This window comes from Anoplopoma fimbria, chromosome 11 (assembly GCF_027596085.1).
Source record: "Anoplopoma fimbria isolate UVic2021 breed Golden Eagle Sablefish chromosome 11, Afim_UVic_2022, whole genome shotgun sequence".
Lineage (NCBI taxonomy): Eukaryota > Metazoa > Chordata > Actinopteri > Perciformes > Anoplopomatidae > Anoplopoma > Anoplopoma fimbria.
The window spans coordinates 11151974-11177027 of NC_072459.1; the positions used below are offsets into that span (position 1 = coordinate 11151974).

The window sequence follows — 25054 nt, forward strand, 5'->3', positions numbered from 1 at the left end:
AGGTCCCGGTGGTCAATTCAAATGATTACCAACAAACACGAAGCATTTGGATGTGCCAGCCAAATGCAATTAGTTATAGCCGACACATGCTGAGGGAGCATGCAAAATCAAATCGGAGTCTGAGGGGCAAACATAATATACACTTGAAGTCTTCCAGGAATTAACAATAAATCAAAATAGATGTACAACTGAAATGCACTGATATTCAGGTTAACTTTCGACATCCACATCTGACGTTAATTGAAAACTACTTTTAAACTTGGCAGACAGAGCGAACAACATACTTCTGCTGCTGAACAAATCTTCTGTTTGCTTTCAGTTGTTTACACCGCACCACTGCCAACACAATTCACTTGTTTCCAGACTAATGCACAAACACAACTAAGACTAAGAGTTATTCCTACAAAAGAATGAGGATGATTGTGCATCTCTCAACTGCTGTGTAATTTGTTGTGGGAAAACATGTATGTATGTTTTATGGCGCATAGAATCTGAGGTGTGTCTGCGGGGCCAGATTTTCACACACTGTGTGGTCCTGCCTCCAGAGGTGAGGAGAAGATGAACCTCACCCTTCGTCAACAGAACCGGAGAGTGTGTTCTCTAGAATCTCTGCGGACTGGCCGATTTGCTTTTTCCCAGAGAATGACTCAACACAGAGAAAGAGAGCGAGAGCAGAGGAATAGTCTCTACGTTATTAGACCTGAGGGAGCCAATGGCAGGCCAGATATTCCCAGAAAGGCGGGTTTCACAGAAGAGATGAGTCAGCAAACATGAGCAAGGATGCAATCATTCTGTCAATAGCTGGATGATTTCAGAATGAAAACAGAGAGCGTGCACTGATGTCCGAAGATGATGAGTGTGAGGGAGTGGGGAAGAACCAAGGAGCGGTGAAAGTGAAGGTGGAGGAATGATCTGTGGAATTCTCCATCCACATCCTTCTTTTTTTTATTAAAACAATTTGGGTCAGAAGAGCCCCCACCCCCCACTCCTTCTCCTCCTGGCCTGAGGGTCTCCCCAGCACACATGTTCACTCCGCGGCCAGCTTACAGTGATTAGCCAGGCCTTCCTCTTTGACAGGTGCACCGTCACGCTCTCTCTCACAAGCCGGGTGAAGCCCCCCCTGCTCCGTCACGACAGATACAGGAGACACTTGGAGCATCCCTCGGCCAAGTTCATCTCTTTGTGAAGACAAACCAGCTATGGGATAATCCAGATGAGCTGCTAGATAGGCAGTCAATCAAATGTAGCCAGTACTTTAGTTGGGAGGATAATTAGGCCATTCGCAGACCAGATATTTCTGTCAATTTCATTCCAGATTTCCTTTTCTATATTAGTACTGATATGAAAGTTTAATATATCTTCCACAATTCATAATCTTTGGGTTAACCACAGCCAGTGGCATTTCCTCTAGAGGAGTCACATAGAGCCAATATAAATTACCAAGTTGAACGTTAAAACATTCAAATAAAACAGATATTAGACAGGCCACAATATGTGTCTTGAGTTCTGCGAAAACCACCTTTTTTCTCCAATTTAAATGGCCTGTAATTACTTTCAGTCTGAGGGAATCAACTTTGGTTTTTACAGTTGTAAGCACTTAAGGAAAATTATATTCTTGGCACCTGAATTCCACTGTGGCACAGCTCTGCTTCCCAGGTCCACACCAGTCTGATTGAAAAAACACCAGCAGCAGCACTGTGGCAGTCTCACTGTTTGGCAGGCAACACAATGCAGAAAATGCAGAGAAACCATAAGAATCGTTAAAAAAAAGGAGAAAAAAAAAATCCAGACATGCCGTCTGTCTGCTTTCCTTTTTGTATTCTAGTTGTACAGCATGGCGACACTGCTTACTATGGATGTGGGAGTAAAATAGCACTTTTATGGGTAATATATTAAAGTAAGGAAAAAGAATAATAGTGATTGTTACCAGAAGAGATTATAGCATGGATGGAAACAAGACCTCTGGTATCTCTGCTTTCTGTATATAACAGAAAGCAGAGATACCATCCAACTATGGTGTTTAGTGAGCATGTGATACACTTTCAAATGGATAGCATTATGTATTGTGAGGAGATTCAGTTGGACAAGCAAGGACAGGCTCTCACATATGTCAGGTTCCTGGTGATTTAAATAAGAATTACCACCATATTATGCAAGTCCAATATCTGGTTACAAAATGTTCATGTTCTGCATGAACACCAGTCAATAAAACCTTTTATCAGTTATTATAGTCAACAGGTTGCTCTGCTTGCTGTCATTGCTTATCATCGTTGACAGGTCAGTTTTAAGAACATCTTCCTCTTCCACTTAAATCTTTCCTCAGTGAGGAGGCGTTCTGAGAAGTTATTTAGACACCAAGCACTTTAAATGGCCAAAAGCCTCACATTAAAGAGAGTCCAAGTGAGTTTTGGTGCCTCTGCTGACCTCAGAAACTGTCCTGTAGATGCAAATGTTCGCTTTTGCATCTTATTTTGCATTCAAAACTTCCCAAGCTCGAAAAACATGCTGCATGTGTATGGTGGTGAAGGCCAGAAAAGAGAGAGTGGTAGCTTTGAATAACCAAATACATTTCGGTTCAATTCTGTGCATTTTTCATATGGCCCGGGCCTTTTTTTTTAAAATGCAAAGTGACCCACTTGGAGCGATGCCTATCATTCCACATGTTAGTGTGGCTGCTTAAAAAAAATAGGGAAATGAATGGTGCAGATATGACAGTTAGCTGGCAGTGGCATAAACGGTGAACTTCCTTGTTCTGCTGGATAACAGTTAGTTTTTTTGCATGCCCCCCCTCCCCTCCTCACACTACACTTAAATATACAAGGTCACAAAAAATAACAGAAAGAACAACAAATATTAGGTAACATTTCCTGTAGATATGATTATGTACAAGTTGTACACTGTATGCCTGTGTGTCTCTCAGGCACACACACAGACAATAATATTATTTCTTATTTGTGTTGTTTTCTAAACACAAAATCCTTGCGGACCCCCTCCCTGGACTCTTAACCCCAACCCCCCAGCTGTGTCCCAGGGAGGCGAAATCCAAACCGGAGCGCAGAGAGCTCTCTCAACTCCTCAACCTCTCAACACATCCTCAGCACTACCCTTTGAAAATAAACCGCGTCGGCAAGCCTCAGTCTCAAACTCTCGCCTCATATGTGAGCACACATGCCCCACACTCCGCTGGGAGCTCTTTGGAGACTTCCCCGCCGCCGTTCCAGGAAGCAGATGTGAGAATGGCGGCAATCAGGCATGACGCTCTGCAAAGCAATCTGGATACCGTGACTCTCACAGCAGAAGATATGGAGGAGAGGTGAGATGTGGGGGGGCATCTTCTGCAGTTGCCCAGAGTCGTTTGATTATTAGACAGCACTAAGATGAATTCATGTGATCCGTGCCATCAACAACATATGGCTTCATTTTCAGAATCATGAGTTGGACGCAGATTAGGCAGATGTAACATGACGAATGAACTGATGGAAATGAATGTGAATGACAGTAAAGGGAGAATAATTAGCCATGAGAAAAAAAAAAACACTGAAACAATAACTTCCTCACACCCACGAGTGAGCAAAGAGTTGATGAAATATTTAGGGATTTTAGACCAGTGACATGCTGTTGCAACTTCCCACACTCTGAAACATGTGGAGAGATGGAGCTCCAGATGGCTGGAAGTCTGCATTTTCGAGAGATCCACCTCCTAATGGTGATCTCTCTCACACTTCCACACAAACTGTAATGTGAGCAAGTGAGGAGCCCAGAATGTGTTGTTTCTACTATATCAGATGAACCAGGGTGGCTGATAAGAAAATGAACAATAACCTTGAGCACCACATGAAGAGTGGGAGCCGTGTTTTCCCAACTGGTTGCGAGAGGCGGCGAGTCTGACAGGGAGAAACCCGGGGGGCCCGAATGACAGCGTCGTGATGGAACTGATATCAAGTCACTTAACTCAATGCCTCAACATGGCCACAGCCACATGAATGGAGGAACACTGCTGACCCATGAAAAGAATCGAAGTCATTCAAAAATGGTTGAAGAAGTGACAGCTAGATGATATATTGCCAGTGGGCTTTTTCTTTTCTTTTTTACTCTGAAAGAAGGCTCAGTAAGAAGGAATTGCATAAAAAATGAACATATGCTTTGCCATCAAAGGGCAACAGAGTCTAGATAGTAATGGGTTTTAATTAAAAGAGAAAACACTGCACATACACATAAAGATAACAGATGAATCACGAATAAAACACTGTTGAATGTTGCCGTTTTTTTCTAATGAAAAAGAGAAAACGTAGTGCAGTGTGCTTGCTCGCCGGACTTTTAACTGGTGGTGATAAGGATGTCTGCAAGTCTCTCAAGGCAGGAATACTAAGTGTGTGGGACAGTGGGCTCTTTCAGGGTACAGCCCTGTGGCACATAGTGTGTATGAAATGACATTCAGGGTAGGACAGAAGGACTTATTATCAATGTGGCTGAATTATTGCTCACACGGAGGGGGATGGGTACACCGGGGTGCGGGGGAGGGGGGCGATGTGCGTCAAAGCTCTCGTTAAGGATACAGAGAGGCTTTAGTTAAAGAAACATATTTTATAAAGCCGAAAAAAAGTTCACAAAGCCCGCAGCTTTCCGTACTGTCCAACTTCTACGCATCTCATTAGCATATTGCTTTTATGATTATCAAAAAGCTTGTTTATGGAAAATGACTGCAGATGGAAAACATATGCAAAGTTAATACAAAAATTCATACATATTTTGGTTGGTGTTCCCACAGAGACTGTATGTGTTAAAAAATAAAATAAAAGAGCAGCTTGTCTGGAGCTGGAGACGATAAAGCAAAGTAGGAACATCGTTTTTCATTTTTTTTAACTTCAATACCACTTTTGTTCGTCTACGTTTCTACAGCATCTTTAAGATTTTATGGATAAAAATAAAATAACGAATCGAATCTGAATGTGTGCATTTTATGTCACCTTGGTCCAGCATGGTGTCCCCAGCAGAAAGGACAGTGTGACATTTGATCCGCCTCAACAAAAACACCAGAACACTCGCCCGCAGGACTTCCTCTCCTCTCTTTCATTCCTTTTCTCTCTCCATCTCCTGCCACCTCTTTTTTGAGCTGCACAAAGCCGGATGAGGGTCATCTTACCAACGTCCCCATTGCGATGCAGAAATCCAACATTTTGGCAGCACCCTGACCTGTTAACATCTCAACTTCCCCGAGCTGACAGGATCTTCCTCTGCTTTCTGCAACACATTCACTGACCTTGTTTTAACTGCTGTTAATCATCAAAAGCCACAACTTAGTATCTTCATGAGGCCTTAGAGAGGCAGCACTTAGGGTGTTTGTGTGTTGTTGTAATTATTTGTGTTGCTTTTCTAACTTTCTGCCAACATTCTCCCACCGTATGAATGATTCCAGTGATGCACACTTGTTTGAGTGGGCAGTATTTCCACCGAGGCAGTCTCTTGACATGTGCATATTGCTGTATTGCTGTCTGGTGGGTGTTGCTGTTGTTTGTTTTCTGACATGGTATAATGTTTGTTTGTGTGTGTGCGCCGGGGTGGGGTAGGGGTGCTCTGAGGATGTGTGTGCATGCGTGTGTGTGTGTGGGTGGGGGAGGGAGGCACAGCTCTGCAGCCTGATATTCTGGGAACGGCAGGGTGGCGTTGTTGACCCACCTGCTCCCTTCTCTCTTCAGCTGGATCTAGTCGAATTTCAGCAGCTGCATCCCCTCACAAAGCACCTCTTTGTAATCTTCCCAAGGCGCACAAATACAACTGCAACCAGGAGAGGAGAGAGGAAGGAGGAGGGAAGATGGACAGTGGAGACAGAAAGAGGGAAAGGGCGGTAATTGTTCCGCTTGGTGTGCACCAGTTTCACCGGCAGATCATACTGTATCTTTAAGTGAAGTTACATACAGTAGCAGGCCCCCTCATAATGGAGTCCAAAAAAATCCCCTCCCCCACCCACCGCCGTACCCCCACCTCCATGCACACACACATTGATGACACACACACCTGTGCACATGCGTGTATGCAAAAGTGCCTAGTTTATATTATTTAAATACGCAGTTTAAAAAAGGTTTATGCAAAGCATCTTTGCAAATTCATGCCATAAAACAAGAAAAAGAGAAAGCAGCAAGCTGCCTGGTAGAAAGAAAGCAACTTGAGCTGAAAAGTGTGACCCATTTGTTTCCCATTAGTGAAGTTTCCCCCTGGCACTCTCACTTGCAATGTATCTCACACCTCTGGAATATGCCTTGTCACATATGTTTCATTTTGCACGTCACACTGAAAAAGCAAGGCCCCGCCTCGTACCATACTTTCAGCCATAAACCCAGTTTATTTTAAGCCCTGCTCTCGTGAATTTGCATCCCCAAAACAAGGCCCCATTCCCCCCCCATCCTGTCTCCAGCAATCGGTCCCTGTGGCCCGAACCCAGACTCACTGGTGGCAGAGGAAAGGAGACGTCATTAGGAGATTAACTACAGCGGCCCACTTTACTGCCATCATAAATATATGTACCTGAGTTTGAGGCAATAAACGCACCCACGAAGCTAAAAATCTGGCTGTTGGGTGGGGGGCCGAGGTCATTGGTTCTGATTAAGTTTGGTACCAAATAACAGCACATGTGGACAACTGACGGGCCACTCAAATGGTCTATATGCTGCATTTATACCAACAAAAACATTCATGTTCATATATACATATAAATGCAGTAAATACAAAATTTCCCAATTTCTCCAATTAAAAGGATTCTGCTGTTTTACCATTGAATGCATAGTCTGGCTATAGAGAGGCATATCATTGTCAAATTATAGATGCTGAATTAATCCCTGAAACCAAAGAGGGCAGCTCAAAGCTCTAAAGCATAAATGCAATAATCAATCACATAAACCGTCAATGACATATTCTTATTATGATCCATAAAAGTCGGTCCAGTTTTAAACAGCACCATAAAACAGCATCTTGTTAAATGAGCGACCCTATAGCTATGTTAAATGGAGCCAAAAGTGTCCCAGGGGCTGCAATTAGGAGATACAAGAGGTAGGTGGAGCAGGGACAGGGTTGCTTAATATTCCTTCAATTTGGCAAAAATAAAATGAAATATTTGGTTAAAACGAAACATATTGAAATTACAAAAAAGAATGATCTTTGAAAGTGGACGTGATGGAATCAATGCTAGTTAAGAGACAGAACAGAGACACACACAAGGACAGATGTAATCCAAGGTTGAGTGGAAACAAATGTTGTTGATTTGACCGTCTTCTGTAGATATGTAATTTCATCTACTCACTGACTGTCCTCAGAGTTGAACAGAGTCACCAGTCAGGAGAGGTTAGACACTCGGAACATCACTAAAGGGGACTCTGTAACCAAATGATGTAACACAGGATACTCTGTTAAAGTGTCAGTTTTCAAATAGAAACATAAAATAAAATAGGATAAAACTGGTCAGTATTAGCATGAATATACAGAAGAAGGTGGAGGAGAGAGATACACTTCCAAAGAAAGGAAAGTGAAATTCCTCTGTGAATGAAAAGGTCAGACTCGGTGGTCGACTGAAAAGACTCTTTATATCTTTCGTGGTGCAGAAGTACTTCCGTGGTCTCTTTTGTCCCCAGCTAGAGCTCTGCACCTCTTAAAAGGGAGCAGGAAGTGACCCTGGTGACCTTGGACTCCCACAACATGTGACCTGTAAATGTGCACCAGCACGCAGTCATGGCCAAATCTCCCCACAACAACCCAATAAACTCAACACAAATAACCTGCTTTAGTTTTAACATCCGTATTCAAGTGCTAGTTTACCCATGAGCACTGTAAGCATTGGGTTATTAATGCGCTTTTATATGAAGCACCTGAAAGCTATACAGCATGAGACGCTCTTTTCCCTTTATTGCTTTGCATGTCTTCAACAGCCAGACAAACAGTTGGAAATAGTGAAGTGCTACCAGGAAATACCCTCTACCTGCAACCAGTGGCAACGGTTAACAAGTGCTTCCTTCTTTCCCTGCCTGAGGCAAGTGATGTCTGTGTGACAGTTGGTAGAGAAAAACCATACAGCATGTTAGAGATCAATGTCAACTTAAAGGGGAGGATGACATATCCAGTCATGACAGGTTCAAGAACAATGAAACCATCCACAGATGAAAAGCACAACAGGGCTTTAAACATTTAACAGGTCATCTTTATGTACAAGATATTTTTCATCTTTCTTTTTTGGTACACTGGCTCTTGATATTTTCATGACATAGCCAGTGTTTGGCAAGATATTTAAAATTAAAAAAATACGTTTGTGCCTACATATTACTAACTGGAAAGATAAATAACTTATTTCACTCATAACTCAACAGCAAAAGAAAATTGTTAGATTACTCTCTACTCCTTCAAAGCCTTATCACACACACATGGCATCTGGAATTTAACATATGCTCAACAAAAAAAAACCAAGACAGTCTGGTTTACATTTACGCCCTCCAACTCTTAACAATACAGCTTATTCCTGAATGAAGGCTCACCTGTAGCTAACATCAGCAAACCAGGGACTAGCTGGTGCACTCCTCTTTTAGTTGAGGCCTCCATCTTTTTACCTTTCCACCCCTCACCATCATCTAGCCCTGGACAACTAATGCAACCATTACAGCTGATTACAACACCAGCTGACAGATCACATAAACTCGACCAAAAGTAAAAGAAAACAATGATGGGTTAATTAGAATAAAAAAAGCTGTTGTTACGATACCAATACAGGGTGGAGGGTTGCTGCCCTAGCTAGTTGAAAAAGTGCAATGCTAAGCTACATTCCCATGGTGATGACATGTCAGGCAGCATGATTTCATTTGAGCGTTTTTGACAACAGATCTGAGGCTGTGCGCTGAAGCTGACTGTGTCCGCGCATGGTGCTAATCTCTGGATAATGTTGCCATGCTGGTTTCTCTGGTCAGTAAGGCCGACCCTGGCTGGTGTTTATAGGGGAACATGGATACGCGTTGACAAAATACATTGTGTTATGGAGGAGGATGGGGAGAGTAATGTATTTCTGCAGCCTCAAACATGCCTTCCTACCCTTTAAAATATCAATATATATTAAATCATCTTTAAGTGAACAATAAAGCACTAACCAGTTTTTAAGTATGCAGTAAATTCACCAACACCAACCCATGGAAATTAGCTGTGTAACATCATATATAGCGTAATATATTACCCTACGGAATTACATGATCACAACACACTCTTCATGCGGTTAGCAGCAGGTGTGCTGATGTGTTTTACAGTGTAGAGTTTCTATAAGAGCTTACAGACAGACAGACTAACGGCTGCTCATAAACATTAAACGTCTTGGCTGGCACTCTGAAAGCCTAATTAGAGAATTTGATCCACTTCACCAATTATCATTTTCATAGCGTGATATAGCCTGTGATATATAAGAATTGTACACAAGAGTTTTAGCTTTCATACTGTGCTGTTCTGTGTGAACTGTGCTCTCTTGCTACACACTGTGTGTATACATGTGTAGGCATGTGCAAATTTTCATCTTGCTCATAAAAAAAAGCAACAAATAAATAAGCAGTGCAAATGGATTTGATTCTTGTTTTAATTATCTGCAAATAAAAACAATACACCACAGTTATCTTAGCGCTGGGAGGCAAACTTCCCGCAGCCAGACGAGCCCTCTAAATAGTCTCGCTTTTGTAGAGGGGCCTCCCATTTCCCGTAAAGTCAAGGGGTGGGCTCTCTGTTCTCTCGCCGCCGCGTCCTAAATGTCTACATGTCCCGCACCATCTAACTCACAGGCAAATTAGGAAGATGATTTATGAGAATCGAGGATCAAAAAAGTAGACAATGTGGAAGACTGAGCGCACCGCAAGTTTTATTCAGAACATATGCCGTGAAGATGAGAGGGAAGAAAGACAGTAAGAGGGGGGTGCAGATCATAAAGTGTAAAAAAAAAAAAAAAAAGAACCCACATACGCCCACGCTTCTCTTGGGACAACTCTGAGACAAGATACACTATGGGAAGTGTCATCCCTGCTCAAGATCCTCCATGAATGTACCCGGAAGATTCACCAACTGATCTGTTCTCCGATAATCAACCCTGAGCTTTACCTTCAGGCAATGTTCAAACAGAAGCTTTGTGTTAACACCTAAAACCATTATGTACTTCACATTGTATGCATGAAGATTTCTTGCACGTCACTGAAGTCACCACACTACCAAGATACCTTCTGACAGTTTGCAGATCAAAGATTTACGAGAGAGCCTTGAGGAAACTGGAGAATGTTTTAACATGATCCCAACCGACCTGCTACTACAACAGCTTCCAAAACTTCTCGGCCCATAATCTCTAGTTCACATGAACATAGAGAACTATCACAAGCAAAACCGCTGCCTTAAAAAACAGTTCTATGTCAGGGAAAAAACACTGCAAATAATCTGGAAACACTTGAGCCCTTTTTATACTCCTGACATTAAAAACGATCGTGGCCGAAGGCCAAACGCACCCTGAGACGCTTTGGACTAATTGTTTCCTTCAGTCTCAAACACTCCCCCTTCAATTTCTTCAATACTCCCTTCTTTCCCTCCTCACAGTCAAACTCCTCCTCTCCACCTCTCTGTGTCTACTAATAGGTTTAAATAAAACCTGCAATTGGTCCACTAAACCCCTCATTATGGTGTTTTAATAGAATGAATTTAGGATAGTGCAGGGTCAGGGGTCAATGGGAGGTCCTAACACACAGCAGCTGTCATGGGGGTTGGACTGTGATTGGAACCAGTGGAGTCAAACATCCCCGGGTCCTCGACCTCACTAAGTAGAAAACCTGGATAATACATTTGGCCACGGACCAAAGTGGAAAACATCCACCATATAACTTACAGAGGGGGTGGGATGAGTAGAGATGGGACAGAAAGGAAGAGGAGGTACATCCATCAAAGAGAGTTCACTTTAATGTGTGTGTGAACCTGCCTGGAAAATCTTTTCAGCTAAAGATGTAGCAATAGCAGGTCCAATATCATCAGCAGGGCGGTAAAAGACTGGATCCTAACCTTCAAGTTGAATTTGTTGCATCTGTAAATTTTGCACTAATTACCTTCTTTCTGCGTGTGAGAAACCAAAGATAGAAGTGGTCTGGTTGATGTGGCGCTGGGGTGAAATATGGCTTGTTAGTAGCCCAGGAGCTTGTTCCACATGTGGTTAGGCAGTGGTTAGGATCGTCTGGGTGAGAGGGAGGGCATGCCAGGCTCCCCAGTTCAGTAAGTTTACACTGACTCAGTGTGCAATCAGTGAGATTATTTAACAGCAAGAAGGCCTACTGTTTGGGTTTGGGTTTGGGTTAGGAGCTCTGTGGTGGCTGTAGAGACACGGGTTTCAACAGTTGTTCCATGTGTAAATTAAAAAAAATGATGCAGAATTTAGACATCATGCACAAACATTTGGATTTAAATATGGAATATATTTTACGTGCAATATGTTGTAGAATGCATAGCAGACATTTCTTCAATTTAAGTTTTTTATGAACTTCATGACCTTTATGAACTTCTCATCCATTTCACCCTGACACATTTATCCTGCAGTGTTGTGGCAATTTATGCCAATTTAACTGCTCGACATACTCCTTCGAGTATCTTGACTAGAGTGAAGAAATGTGCCCAAGTGGATTAAAACACAGAAGCAGGGACCAAAGGGGGCAAGATTCCTGTGGGGGACTGTGTAATTTAATTTCGTATGCATATTAGAAGCCAGAGAGTATAATTTACATGTGGGATAGAAGCGACTAGGGCCCAGGAGAAATGAGCCAATATGCTCCACTAAGGCCCGAAAAAAAGAAAATCTTTACGCCGGTCTTTCCTTTGAGATGAATCTCGCAAAAATAGGAAAATGAAAACCTTCCTTAGTTCTTGGGGACACTTAAGGTTCATGTGCGGTTACCTCTCCTCTGTTGCTCCTTCCTTTTCTAATCAAGAGCCTAGAGCCCACAAACTCTGGCCAGAGTTTCTCCCCACAATACAGGGAAGCATGAAGGGGGGGGGACGGCTGGAGTCTGTTTAAGTCTGTCTCCCTCCCACTGCCCAGAAACCAAGACCGGCCCACAGCTTAGCAGCTTGACAGCAGCTGCCACTCATGTTGGGCTCATCCTGGCTTACCTTCGGCCTCATTCTACCTGGGATATGGTGATCGATGAGGAGTTTGAGGTTTTGTCATTTCTCTTAATAATGTAGGTGGACTTTACTACTTAACTAATGATCAACCAACAGCTATGTTCAAATGTAATTCTGTTTATTTTTCCAAATACAAAAAACAAATGATGCACTCTGTTTGAACTGTGACACACTGGTTGGATTCATTTTGATCGGTTTGTTTGTCTGTCGGCAAGATACATCAACCCTGACTGAAGGTTTTCCATGAAATTTAGTGGGGAGACAGGACTTGAGCCAGGAACAGTTGATGCAGTTGCGATGGTGATTTACAGCGTTACGTGTCACACAAACACAGATTGTATTGCAAATCCAAAGGGAATGTTAAAAAGGGATCAGACAATCAATGCAATTTATCTGTAAGTAATTATGTCTTGTGTGTTACAGCAAATGAATTCATTGATGGAGGTTTCTACTCGCTGAGTGCTTCATACTTGATCAAAATTAACACCAGCCTTATGTCGGGAAAAGCATGTAAGATAGACATATTATTCGCACACGTAACACGTGCGTGAGTCTTCTCTGCTGACACATTCATTTTTACACACAGCAAGTACTTTTTCCACGTGTGGAGCAGGACGAGAGTGAAGACGCTCACACACACACACACACACACACACACACACACACACACACACACACACACACACACACACACACACACACACACACACACACACACACACACACACACACACACACACACACACACACACACACACACCTGTTAGGCAGGCTGCTCTAGACTGACCAAAGGAGCACTTTAATTTTTAGCGTCTGTGATAGAAATGGTCCATTATTTTGTATGACATGTTTATATGCAAGCAGACATTATCCTGGCACATAATTCAAATACAATATATTGACATTCACTGGAGAAGCTGTTAGCTTCTCTAACCCTATTGTTAAGAGCAGAACAATGAAACTTCTTACCTTACTGTGCGAGCCTGCAGTTAACTCTGTACTGCATGGGAAAGCTGCAGTTTCTATTATTTCCAGCCTACAGACTCTCCTCTTCCCTCAGCCACCTGCAGCGTGCATCGAGCAAAGCAAACTGCCGTCCAACACAAAACACACCTTGTCTTTTGACAGAGAGGCCAGTGATAAAAATCATCCCACAATACATGAACACAAAGAAACCTTTAACAAAGGCAGTGATTCAATCTACCCTCTTATCTCCTCGGCTCTTTATATCTTCGGTGTCATAAAAAGTTTGCTTCACTGGTGTTGAGAAGTGACATATGGATTACAAAATGCACTGCCAGGACAAGCAAACTTCCTCTTCTGAATTCTGGAAATGTATCAAAGCAATAGTTGGGCTCACAGAGGCTTGTGAAAGTGTTTTTGTTATCGACAAGAACACACATTTTAGTCAGAAGTTGGTTCAGGGGTGAGAGTTTTTGTGTCGGAGTCCTGGTTATTTTTTTGGAATAGACAAACAGGCATGAAGTGCTTAATATCAAACAGTGTACTTGCCTTAAAAAACATTGATGAATAATTGTTCAAATATAGTTTTATGCTTAGAGAGAAATAAAGCCATCAGTTATAAGTGTGAGAGGGAGGATCATCCTGCGTCTTTGACAATTAAATCTGTCAGACTTGATGTTAATTATATACTTGCTATAATTTGCAACCCTGCTTCAAATTAGTTTATGACCACATTTGCCATTATTGTTTGGCCAAATCAAAAGTGACTGTTCTGTTATCCGGGAGAATCAAAACCAAAATATCAACTTTCATGCCCAACATGCCGCAATTTCTTCTGATGGTCTATTCTTGTTCAGAGTCAGCCTTGATCTCAGAAACAAATTATTATTATCATATTTCTAAAAAAATCGACTTTTAGCACAAGACATTTATATTATGTCTTGACTACTGTCTGTTAAAATTAACTTTCCCTGACATTCTAAATGTGTTTAGGACATCAAAACTCTTATTCTAAATGAATCAATTACTGTATAGCAACAGGAAATTAGCAATATATGATACAATACCAATACTTTATCAGCCCTTATTGCAATACTAATTTAACCAAATGTTAGTTAACTTATTTGCATTGAACGACTGAAGGTTACATTTTCATTTTTAATAATAGAATAAATAATAATTCTGAACAGGGTTTTACATTTTTTTGTAATTTATGAACCAATTAAATTTTTTAAAAGCATTGAAAATTATTTGTCGCACAACTTGTGCAACTTAAATATAAACAATACCGTGTCAAAAACAAAAAAAAACAGGCAAAAAATCATTATAATGATGAAGCCCACATGAAAGCTGGAACCAATGGGGGCAAGGTGGTGATTTGTTCCAGCCAATCCAAGGCGGAGGGTGGAGTGACGGTTTTAAAACTCCAACTCAAGTTGCTGGAACGTGTTTCTCCTCAGCTCACATTGTGGATGACAACTTTCACGACTGCACCTCCCATGACAGCATAGAAAAGAGTTACGAAGACAAACAAACAGGGAAGCAGCAGAGGGGAAAACAACGGACTCGTTCTGACTAGAATTGTTGAAGGAATTTACTGTGGCGCACCGTGCGTAAAAGGCGCACTGGCCACTTTGCTGCGGGCTTCAGTTCCGTGGTAACATTTGATTTTTGTTTTTAATTGAAGATTTCTTTTTTTGGGGAATTTTCATCCCCGAGGGGAGCTGAGCAAATAATGTTAAAAATGACCGAGGAGCATGACAAGTGTGGCAGCGACCAGCCGTGCAGTCCATCGGGCACAAACAGCTCCATGTCCCAGGACGAGTCCGACTCCGACGCTCCGTCCTCACCGACGGGCTCCGACGGCCAGGGGTCCCTGCTCGCCGGTTTGGGCAAGAAGCTGGACTCGGAGGATGACGACCGGTTCCCAGCTTGCATACGGGACGCGGTCTCTCAGGTCCTCAAGGGATACGACTGGTCCTTGGTGCCCATGCCCGTGAGGGGCAGCGGGTCTCTGAAGAACAAACCTCACGTCAAGAGACCCATGAACGCGTTCATGGTTTGGGCGCAAGCGGCCCGCAGAAAGCTGGCGGACCAATACCCACACCTGCACAACGCGGAACTGAGCAAGACTCTCGGGAAACTGTGGCGGTAAGGCAACTTTTTATTTTATATAGAGAAATGCAGTGATAAAGAGATTTAATATTATTATAAATAAATAACTATAAGGACAGTAGGTGGTAATCATTTCAGAAATAGGCTTATATATATTGCATAGAAATATGGATGTGACTGTATTTTTTTTTAAAGTTTGGTTTATAAACGTAAATGATTTAGAAGAATAATTAAAAAAGGAAAATTGGCATTTTCTTCTGACCTCTTCACAAAAAAAAATAAAAAGCTTCAAAAGTAACAAGGGCCATGTAAGAATTTATCTCTTTATTTTTCTGTTTTGTTTGACTGCACACATTTAAATGTCTTGTATTTTTTTTCCCCACCATAGTTTGCTCTCAGAAGGTGAGAAGAGGCCGTTTGTAGATGAAGCAGAGAGGCTCCGGGTTCAGCACAAGAAGGATCATCCGGACTACAAGTACCAGCCCCGGCGACGGAAGAATATGAAACCAGGCCAGAGCGACTCCGACTCAGGAGCAGAACTGGCACATCACATGTATAAAGCTGAACCAGGGCTGGGAGGAATGGCAGGGATGACTGATGGACACCACCACCCTGAACATTCAGGTATGAAGTCAAAATGTATAGAAGAGGAAATAATGTATCAAACACAACTAGTTTGTGAGTTTTATTCTAGGAATTTATTTGTTTTAGGCAGCTGTAAATTGTTTAAATCACTTTTTCATTTGGAGTGATAAATTCTCATCCTCACACTTGCATTATTATTTTTTCAGGGCAGCCCCATGGTCCCCCTACACCACCCACTACTCCCAAAACAGACCTGCACCACGGGGTGAAGCAGGATCTGAAACACGAGGGCCGTCGCCTTGTTGACAGCAACAGGCAAAACATTGACTTCAGCAACGTCGACATCTCTGAGCTCAGCACTGATGTCATCAGCAACATGGAGACCTTCGACGTGCACGAGTTCGACCAGTACCTCCCGCTCAACGGCCACGCCTCGGGCTCCTCCACCCTGTCCTCAGACCACGGTCACGCTCCGGTGCCTGGTGGCTCTTACACTTCCTCATACAGCCACGCAGGCGCCAACGGGTCAGTGTGGAGCCGCAAGAGTGCAATGTCCTCCTCCACTTCATCCGGCAGCGAGGTGGGCCAGCACCGGCTCCATATTAAAACTGAGCAACTGAGCCCCAGCCACTACAGCGAGCACTCCCACGGGTCGCCCTCGCACTCTGATTACGGCTCCTACAGCAGCCAGGCCTGCGTCACCTCAGCCACATCAGCTGCCTCGGCTGCAGCCTCGTTCTCCAGCTCCCAGTGTGACTATACTGACCTGCAGAGCTCCAACTATTACAACCCTTACTCAGGCTACCCGTCCAGCCTCTACCAGTACCCATACTTCCACTCATCCAGACGGCCCTACGGCAGCCCGATCCTCAACAGTCTGTCCATGGCTCCTGCCCACAGCCCCACCGCCTCCAGCTGGGACCAGCCCGTCTACACCACGCTGTCTCGGCCTTGAGAGGACAAGAAGCTGTCAGTTCGCACCAGAGACTCATTCAGATTGATGCACTACTAATGAAGGAAGCAAGGGGCAGGTGGAGAAGTGTGTGTAGTAGGCTACCTGTGACCATTTTGAACGTTAAACAAGCAAAAGAAGAAAAAAAAAAAAAAAAAAGTGCCTGCTGATTTTATACAAAGTTTTATCTTTGCGATTAAAACAGACTTTTTTCACAAAGACAAATTGTGTTGTTGGTGAGCCAAAACTCCTCCATGAGGACATGTCGCCTACGCCTGCATCATTTACATCCCCCATCTTTTCCAGTTAAAGATTGCACGTGTGTGCACACTTGAGGTAAAGCAAAAGGCCTGCCACGGAGCTGTGTAGGAGAGAAACTGTTTGGCTCAAATCTGTTGTGAAGCAGATGGAGAAGCGGATACATTGGAGAATGTACGCAGGACCAATTATGTGAATTTTCAGGCAAATTTACATGAATGGCCAGAGCTGTAACGCAGCCATTTGCATCCGTCGACCAGTCTTAACTTTATGGCTCATATGAATCTTATAGTGTCGTTTTGGCATAAAAGTCTTATATGTATTTATGTTCATGCATTATTGTTTATTTTTTCTTAAGTAGATAAACACATGTAATGTGAGTTTGGTTATAACAGTACCGTTTGGCTTTTAATGAAAACAAGGTACCAGAAGTGACAATACAAGTACCACGATTTTTAATGTCATTCCATTGAAGACCAATTTCCACTAACATCTCCATTCCAAGTTGCAAGCAAACAGAGCTGGACCAACCGACTCACACAGGACAGAACAGGTGTCTGCAAGCTATGCTTGGCGAATTGCGATTAGTCATGACCTAGGGTTAAAGGAAATGGGGTAAAATAACACCACGCACTCTGAGTGACACGTCAGCTGGACCTCCTGTATATGTGGATGAACAACACACGGATATGTGTACGTACATGTGTGTGTGCGTGTGTGTCAGGGAGATAAAGTGCTTCTGAATGTGTGAGCCATTTCCTTGGGAAGAGATACACACCATATGATAAACAACTCTTGACAGAAAATTATTTTAAATGCATCCGTTACTCAAAGAAGAGTGTTTAGGGTTTAAGGAGAAAATTAGAGTGTGTGATTATTTGCCCATATTTATCTCATCAACCATCAAGTGCCAACTCACTGCTGCAGTCTCGCGCAAAACGTTTTTGTGCCTTCTAAATGCTTATTGTCAGTATTTCAATATGAAATTGAATGATTAACAAACTTCAGGCAGCACACAATCGGTAATCAGCACCAGATATTCCTACAGTTAACTTGCTCCGGATTATATCCTTAATTTGATATCATTCCTTACAGCCTTGGTTTGTAATGTTCTGTGAGATGCTGTATGAGAAACGTACAGAGCATCATGCTCAAAGTTTTGTCCACAGGACGGTGTTTTGTATATTATTCTGGTGTATAATTTTGAGCAAGGCTGTGAAAATGATAATTGTTCCATTAACTAGAGTTTCATTCACACTTGCACAGCTAACCCATTCGCTGGCCATTTTGTAAAAATAAAAAGATACTTTTTTTCTTGATATTTGTCTTTGTCATTCTTATTTGCTTCCATTTTTTGTTTCAACTTCATGTTCATATTTATTCTTAAATATATTTGGAAACAACTTGTGGATAAATGAATAAATAAATATAATGAACTGCATTAAAGTGAGCATGTTTATGAGTCTGCCTTTGTGCTGAATACCAGCTTTATCTAACATCTGTATGTACAGCTGTGAGGGGGGACCAGTTAGACCTTTAGGGAATTATCATTAGTTTTACACAATGACAGTAATTAAACCTTCAAAGTAAATTTTATTGGATGCTGCTCGAATCAGGTGGACGTGCAAGTCTATCGACTTTTGCAAAATACATAATAATTTACTGTTGAGCTTATAAAATTTTGACCTAGTAAGTTTTCTGGTAAAAATATGTTGGGGAAAAAACAAAACTTGTTGCAGTAAACCGCTTAGTACCACTTTGATAACCTTTTGACCTTACAAGGCCTTAAGTTGACACTTTATATGTGGCTATAGACGTATGAACCAAAACATTACGCTCAGATTTTTCCGTTAAACCACAGACTAGAGAGGAATGAGGAGAGATCCCATCTCTGCTCGTCCGGCGGGTAGAACCCTCGAGTTGGCCCTGGCATGCATGCCAAGCAGCCGTCCCTAACCAGCCCAGGGAGAAGCCAAGTGCCAGGGCCGCGCTGCTGAATTTTAATGATTCATTATGCTGTGGAGGGGTCCCATTGTGTCCCTTTATCCGGAGTGCTAGAAAGGAATTAATTGGACAGAAAATGGAAGGGCAAGGGGAACTGACAAGCCATTAAGAGGGGTGCTGAATGGACGATTAGATGCACATGGGGGAGGATCTCCCCCTCACCCCCCTCCCCCCCTCGCTGTCTCATATCACAGCGCGCCACAAACAAAAAAACACAACAAGAAACAGCCACAATGACCACCCGACCAAACTGCAGAAATCATATCAGCGCACATAATCTGTAGATAATAAAAGAAGATAATACCACAGCAGATGGGGTGTGGGTGGCTCAAGAACGACTTGTTGTTTTTCTTCCCTCAAAGTCTCTTTTTTTTTTTTTTTTTTCACCAGTGTTTGCCAAATACTTTCAGGAGGAACTCTTGAGAAAGAACAGGAGTGAATAAAAGTGAGGCAAAAAGGCTCTTCAGGGTGCTTGGGTCCTGTTTCCCTGGAACTTGTTTCTGATTGGGCCTCTTGAAAGCCCGACTGTAAATAGCAAAAAAAAAATATGAACTGGAATGGGGGGGTTGGGCAACTTCACTGAGTTACGTCAGCAAAGTATACTGAATGAAGGAATGAATGAATGAATGAACATTTTTTTTACACTGCATTAGCAACTTTGCCTGAGAAGAACTGAACATTTATGAACATTCATAAAGTCACATCGGGTACATCCACGGTGCACCATATACAGTATATGCTCGCACAAACTCAAGCATATAAGCAGAAATTGGAAATGAAATATAATTTACAGTAATTTCAACATTGCCGCACTGAGGCTGTGCTACATTCCAGCTGTCACAGTTATTGTTTACGGAGAGAGGGCGTTACTGGCCGAAGGGGGAGTCGCGGTCTTGGACCCAGAGGACACGAAGGGGAAAGGCGAGATGAACCCAGCGAAACTGGTGCTTTCACCACCTGACCACATCCCATTGTTGGGAGCAGGATAACTCGCCTGGTAATAGTCTCATCCTATTTAATGAGCCTGGCTGACTCGGGGCATGTTTCGGGAAAAGGAGGGAGCTGGGAACTGTGAAAACTCTCAGAATGTGAGGCTGATTTGCAAGTGAAATGAAGTGGACATAAAGCGTGGTTATTGCTTATCGCTGAATCTGCCCAGCCTGAGTCCACTTGATGCACCGAGTCCATTACATCTAAAGTCTCATTGGTGGCATTTTAGTTCGTCTACAAACAGAAGAAAGAATATGTTGGCAAATGATCAAAAAAAAAGAGTAATAGATAAAGTTATGTTGATTTGCCTTCATCACTTTCAAACTAGAGACGTTCTACTTTAGATTTCCCTTTGAAATTTGCAACAATTTGCAGAAAATATTGTGACTAACAGGTTTGCGTCCAGAACTTTGAACAACATATACATCAAGTCAAAATGATCCTGAGTCAACAGTATCTCACCCTGTATATAAAGCAAAAATGTTCAACTCAATTCTAGCTGCTCCACCAATGTAAAGGACTTCCTGAGGCTCATTTAGTCTGGTCTCCCTGTTTCTCTTACTAAATAAAGGACTCTATTAAATTATTGGTGTCTGTGTTCGCTGGCAGGACCAGGCCAAGTAAAACAGGGTGGCAGACAGAACCAACATTGACTTCCCCTATTCCTCACGGATGGCCCCGCACGGAGAAGAAGGGAGGGAAGCACAGTGCCAACACTCCAGCTCTCGAAATGCCACTTAATTGATGCCGGTTTCTCCAAGGTAACCTACGATTGGCCAGCAATACCTAAATCAACCCGTTTCTGTGAGGACCCTACACCAACTTCAGTCAGTTTATCTAACTAGAATGTCTGAGAGAAAAAAAGAGCTTCTTCCAAACCATTACAGCTTGGGTTTGAATGTTTATAAAGTTTCAGTTTGTTTGTACTTTAAGGATTGAAATATTTCTTGGTAAATCAAGAGGGATCAATAAATAAAGCTTTTTTAAAACGTTATCAGTAAATCTAAAATCTGGTGCTTCAATCAGGCATGGAAAACAAATTCCATTTTGAAGTAAATCTGTCCCAGTGGAGCGACTGATTAAGGTTGTTTACTGAAAACATAATCAGACCTGGGTTTAAAATTATTGCAAATAATTTTCTGTGTCTGTTTCAACCTGCTCTGAGCGCCAGATGGGTAGGAATTACTGCACCACAGAAAGTCACAGAGTGCCAATTTACTTTCACTACTTTTCTGATTAATGAAACTTTCTGGTACTCATAAATCACATAAAACACACAAAATTCAAATTTGGTAAAAACCACACACTCATTAAAGTATAAAAAACAAACTAATAAATGAATATTATTTTACCAGAAGTGGGGTTTATCAGTTCTGTAAAAAGGTGATAGTGATGGTGTTTAAACAAACAGGCACCACAGGTTTTTTTAAAAGGGAGAAAAGAAATTAAGGAAATTGAAAAAAAATCATCAACAACGACATCTGGTCATGTTCTGTTCTCTGAACAGTTGTCCACAGTCTTTCGCTATCTTTTTTCATTTGTTCTCTCCTTTTCACTTTTTCTTGGCACATCTCAATTGTGAATGGGGTGGCAGCATAGCTGCTCATCTTCTATCCACAGCTTTAAGACTTGTTGATTAGTAAATATGGCTGTGTTTTCATTGTCACAGCTTTCTGCTTTTGTTGAACTGTGGCATGGTTCCCTCATCATGTACTTTCTCCATCTTTACTTCAAGTTGTCTCATCTCAACCTTTTTCACTTCACACTTCCTGTCTCTCTCCTCATCAAAGAGACACTTTACTGTTCTGTTTTAATCACACTGGAAAGACATTTGATGATTGACACTCACAATATAATATCTATTTTTTCCCTTTGAAATTAAAAATACAGCTTAAAGTAGAGCTTTAAAAAAAAAAATTACCTAGTTCTGCATGTATGTGAAAATATGCTGGTTGCTGTAAATAAGAAGCCTTCCAGAATCTTAATATGTTCATTATTTATATATCTTACAGTAATTTAAAAAAGGGACATAAGTGGGGACTTGAGGATTAATGAGACCCTCAATCAATTCAAAATGGTTAATTCAATGGAGGAATCTCACATTTACCCCCCTACACGCATACACTCACATTGTTACGCTGCCCCACGGCCCCCAGCACCCACACAAGTTGCACTGACACAGAGGGAGAGAGACTGAGACACCAGCATGTGGGATCCTGTAAGACCCTGGAATGTGGAGTGTGGGAGGAACAATTGCCACAATTTTTTAATGCCACTGATGAGTTAGTAAAGGTAGAGACAAAGCAAGAGGAGAGAAGTCAACGGAATATTATGGAGTGAAAGGAAACGAAAAAAAGATGAGGAGCAAACGAAAAAAAAAAAAAAAAAGACTGGAAAGTCTCAGGTAAAAAGAAAAGAAAAAAAGATCTCTTCCTTATTTCTCTTGCTTGTGGAGCTGTTTGGCAAAAAGTGCAGCAAGGACAGCAGGACCAGAGTTTTAAATGTAGCTCAGCTTTGGCAGAGCCGTGTGTGAGCGCACTCTGTGGGAGCACCAAATCCTGTCGCCCAGTGCAACATGGCGATTCAGACAAAACTGCAGAGCCTATCAAAACCCATTTATCCTGCTGGTGCATATATATCACACAGGCCTATGATCGGGTTTTCTATACTCACTGGTTGAATTCTTAAAAGCCTATATACTGTATTGCCATGAGGAATGCATTTTAAAACCCTGTCTGGGATGCCACACTTTCTCTGGTTTTTGGGCCGTATTAAAACAGACAGTACACCACAACATATTAGGTGACCATTGCTATATTTGTTTAATAAGCATATGATCAGCAACACATGTCCATCCTCTCACACTTGATATCTTTTGTGGTATGACAAAGAGCAGGGGAGAGGGGAAAAAATAGGGAAAAGTTTGTTCTCCCATGTGGTTTTGGCCCATTCTAAAGGGCTTGGAGTAATGCCAGTCTATCCCTGGTCCAGCCTTTGATATGGATGGGGTTCATTATGTAACTAAATCTATTGTCAAAAAATAAAACAATATGGGGCCAGCAGGAGAGGCGTGCGTATGTGTGTGTGTGTGTGTGTGTGTGTGTTTGTGTGAGAAGACCTACAAAGTAAGTGGCTGAGGGGGCATTTGCACAAGCCTCTCTCACTTTATCACAGTCCAGACACTGTGAAACTCTCCTGCTCCCTACTTTGGCTTTGAAATGAGCTACACACTGTATTTACAGACAGTGATCTCCATTTCTCACATTGCAGTAGTGAATATGTTAAAGCACAGAAACAAACCTTTTCAAGACTTTATCTTGCCGTTTTCATTGATTCCCCCCCCCACACTCATTCACACAACTGCAAAGTAAATAAAGCCTGAGATGAATCATAGCAGTCTTTACCACTCTTTACCAAGAATCACAAATGTGTTGCATCAAACTGATATGAATGCTGCTTTTCCTCCTCGCCGTTTTCCTCTTATGAAACACAAAGCCATTTCAACACATTCAAGACTCAACACCAAACCCAAGAACTTGATCTGATGCATACACGCGATAGGCAATCGCAACGGTGACGCAACAAACCAAAACGAGCTTACAAAGCAACCATGACATTTGCTTCCCCCCTCGGTCTTACACTTCTCATGCTACAGCTAGACCCCCTTGACTGCGGCCTCAAGAGAGACTTAGGGGAGCTGGGACTGAGCTTGGGTAGTCAGAGGAAGCCTTAGCCTTTTAGTGGTCTGCTGAGTTCATTACAGCTGAGCAACAAACCTCAGCGCGGTTGCAGAGGTCACCCGCTGCACAATGCTCTGGCGCCTCCAACCCGTCACTGGGTCCCTGACCGTCACTTGCTCTCACAGAGAAGGAGACTGGGGTGGGGGGGGGGTGAGGACACTTAGGCCCTGAACTGTGGCTTTAACTGTCACCGCTGTGCCGGAGAGACCAGAAGTTTTAATTTGACTGCGGCAGCTAAAACGCGGCTCGATGCAAATGGTTGCGGCAAGCTATATTTGGACCAGCCGAGGCTGATGATGATGATTTGAATGAATGAAAATGAGAGCAGCTTGTTTGCTGTTTGAGATGAAGATATTAGAGGGTGAAAGATAAAGTATACACAAACTTTACTGTCATGCTAGCTTGTTACCAGCATGTCGCTCCAAACTTGGTGTTATGCAATGTGAATGACGCAAGATGGAGGATGACTCAGTGTAGGTAAATGGTCAAAGATGGAGTTTGTGTCTGGGAGCGTCAATCTTGACCACGATACAGCCAGTAATACAAGACTGGGATAAGACTGGAGTCAGTGGTTTCCAATCCTCCTTCTTCTACTCTGTATTGCTTAAGGTTTGTCTTGCTCCATTATTTTTTCTTAACAGTCAGTGCTCAAGGACAATTATATTCATAAGATTTCAATAACGATGTTTGACAGCACTATGTTGACTTTTCAGAAAGGCTAGTAATAAGCATTTATGCTTAGCATTCAGTAAGGATACCCAAAGCCAGAACCCTGTGAAAGTAAACGGCCTGGTTTGGGTTCAAAATCAACAGAAACCTGAGATCAAATGTTTGCCTGCTTGAATAGTCATTAGGCAGCTCTTTGGTTGTGTATTCATCAGCAAAACTCAACAAAAAGATTCAATAAAACAATCTCACGTGTGGTGTGTTACATGCTGGATGCTTACATTCCCTCATGACCACAGATAAAAGTGTCCTTACAAGTTTCTCCTCAGTTCTTCAGCCAAGAGTCAGAAGATGGGATCCAAGGCGTCCAAGTCGTCAACAACCCACTTCCTGTCACATGTTGCATCCCAGAAAGCTGCTTCAGTAAAAGAAAAAGAAAAAAGGAAAGTAGCCATTTGTCTTGGTGACGGCGCCATGATGTCACATGGTTATGAGGTGATGGCAAAGGTCTGAGAGAGAAGGACAGAGAGAAGGCCGAGCTAGTAGGCCAGAGGAATGGCGACGTAGTGAACTCTCACTTGCGCCAGAAAGACAAACTATTCACTGTAGCAGCTAATGAGCTTGA

At 42.4% G+C, this 25054-nt stretch overlaps 1 protein-coding gene across 1 annotated transcript; it reads left to right on the forward strand.

Annotated features, from left to right (window-relative positions):
- Positions 1 to 14854: 14854 nt before the first annotated feature.
- Positions 14855 to 16811, forward strand: LOC129097880 (transcription factor Sox-8). The gene is made up of 3 exons (XM_054606772.1): positions 14855 to 15270; positions 15623 to 15858; positions 16026 to 16811. The coding sequence occupies exons 1-3, from the start codon at positions 14855 to 14857 to the stop codon at positions 16772 to 16774; spliced, it is 1401 nt and encodes a 466-aa protein (XP_054462747.1). The 3' UTR covers positions 16775 to 16811.
- The last annotated feature ends 8243 nt before the right edge of the window (positions 16812 to 25054 follow it).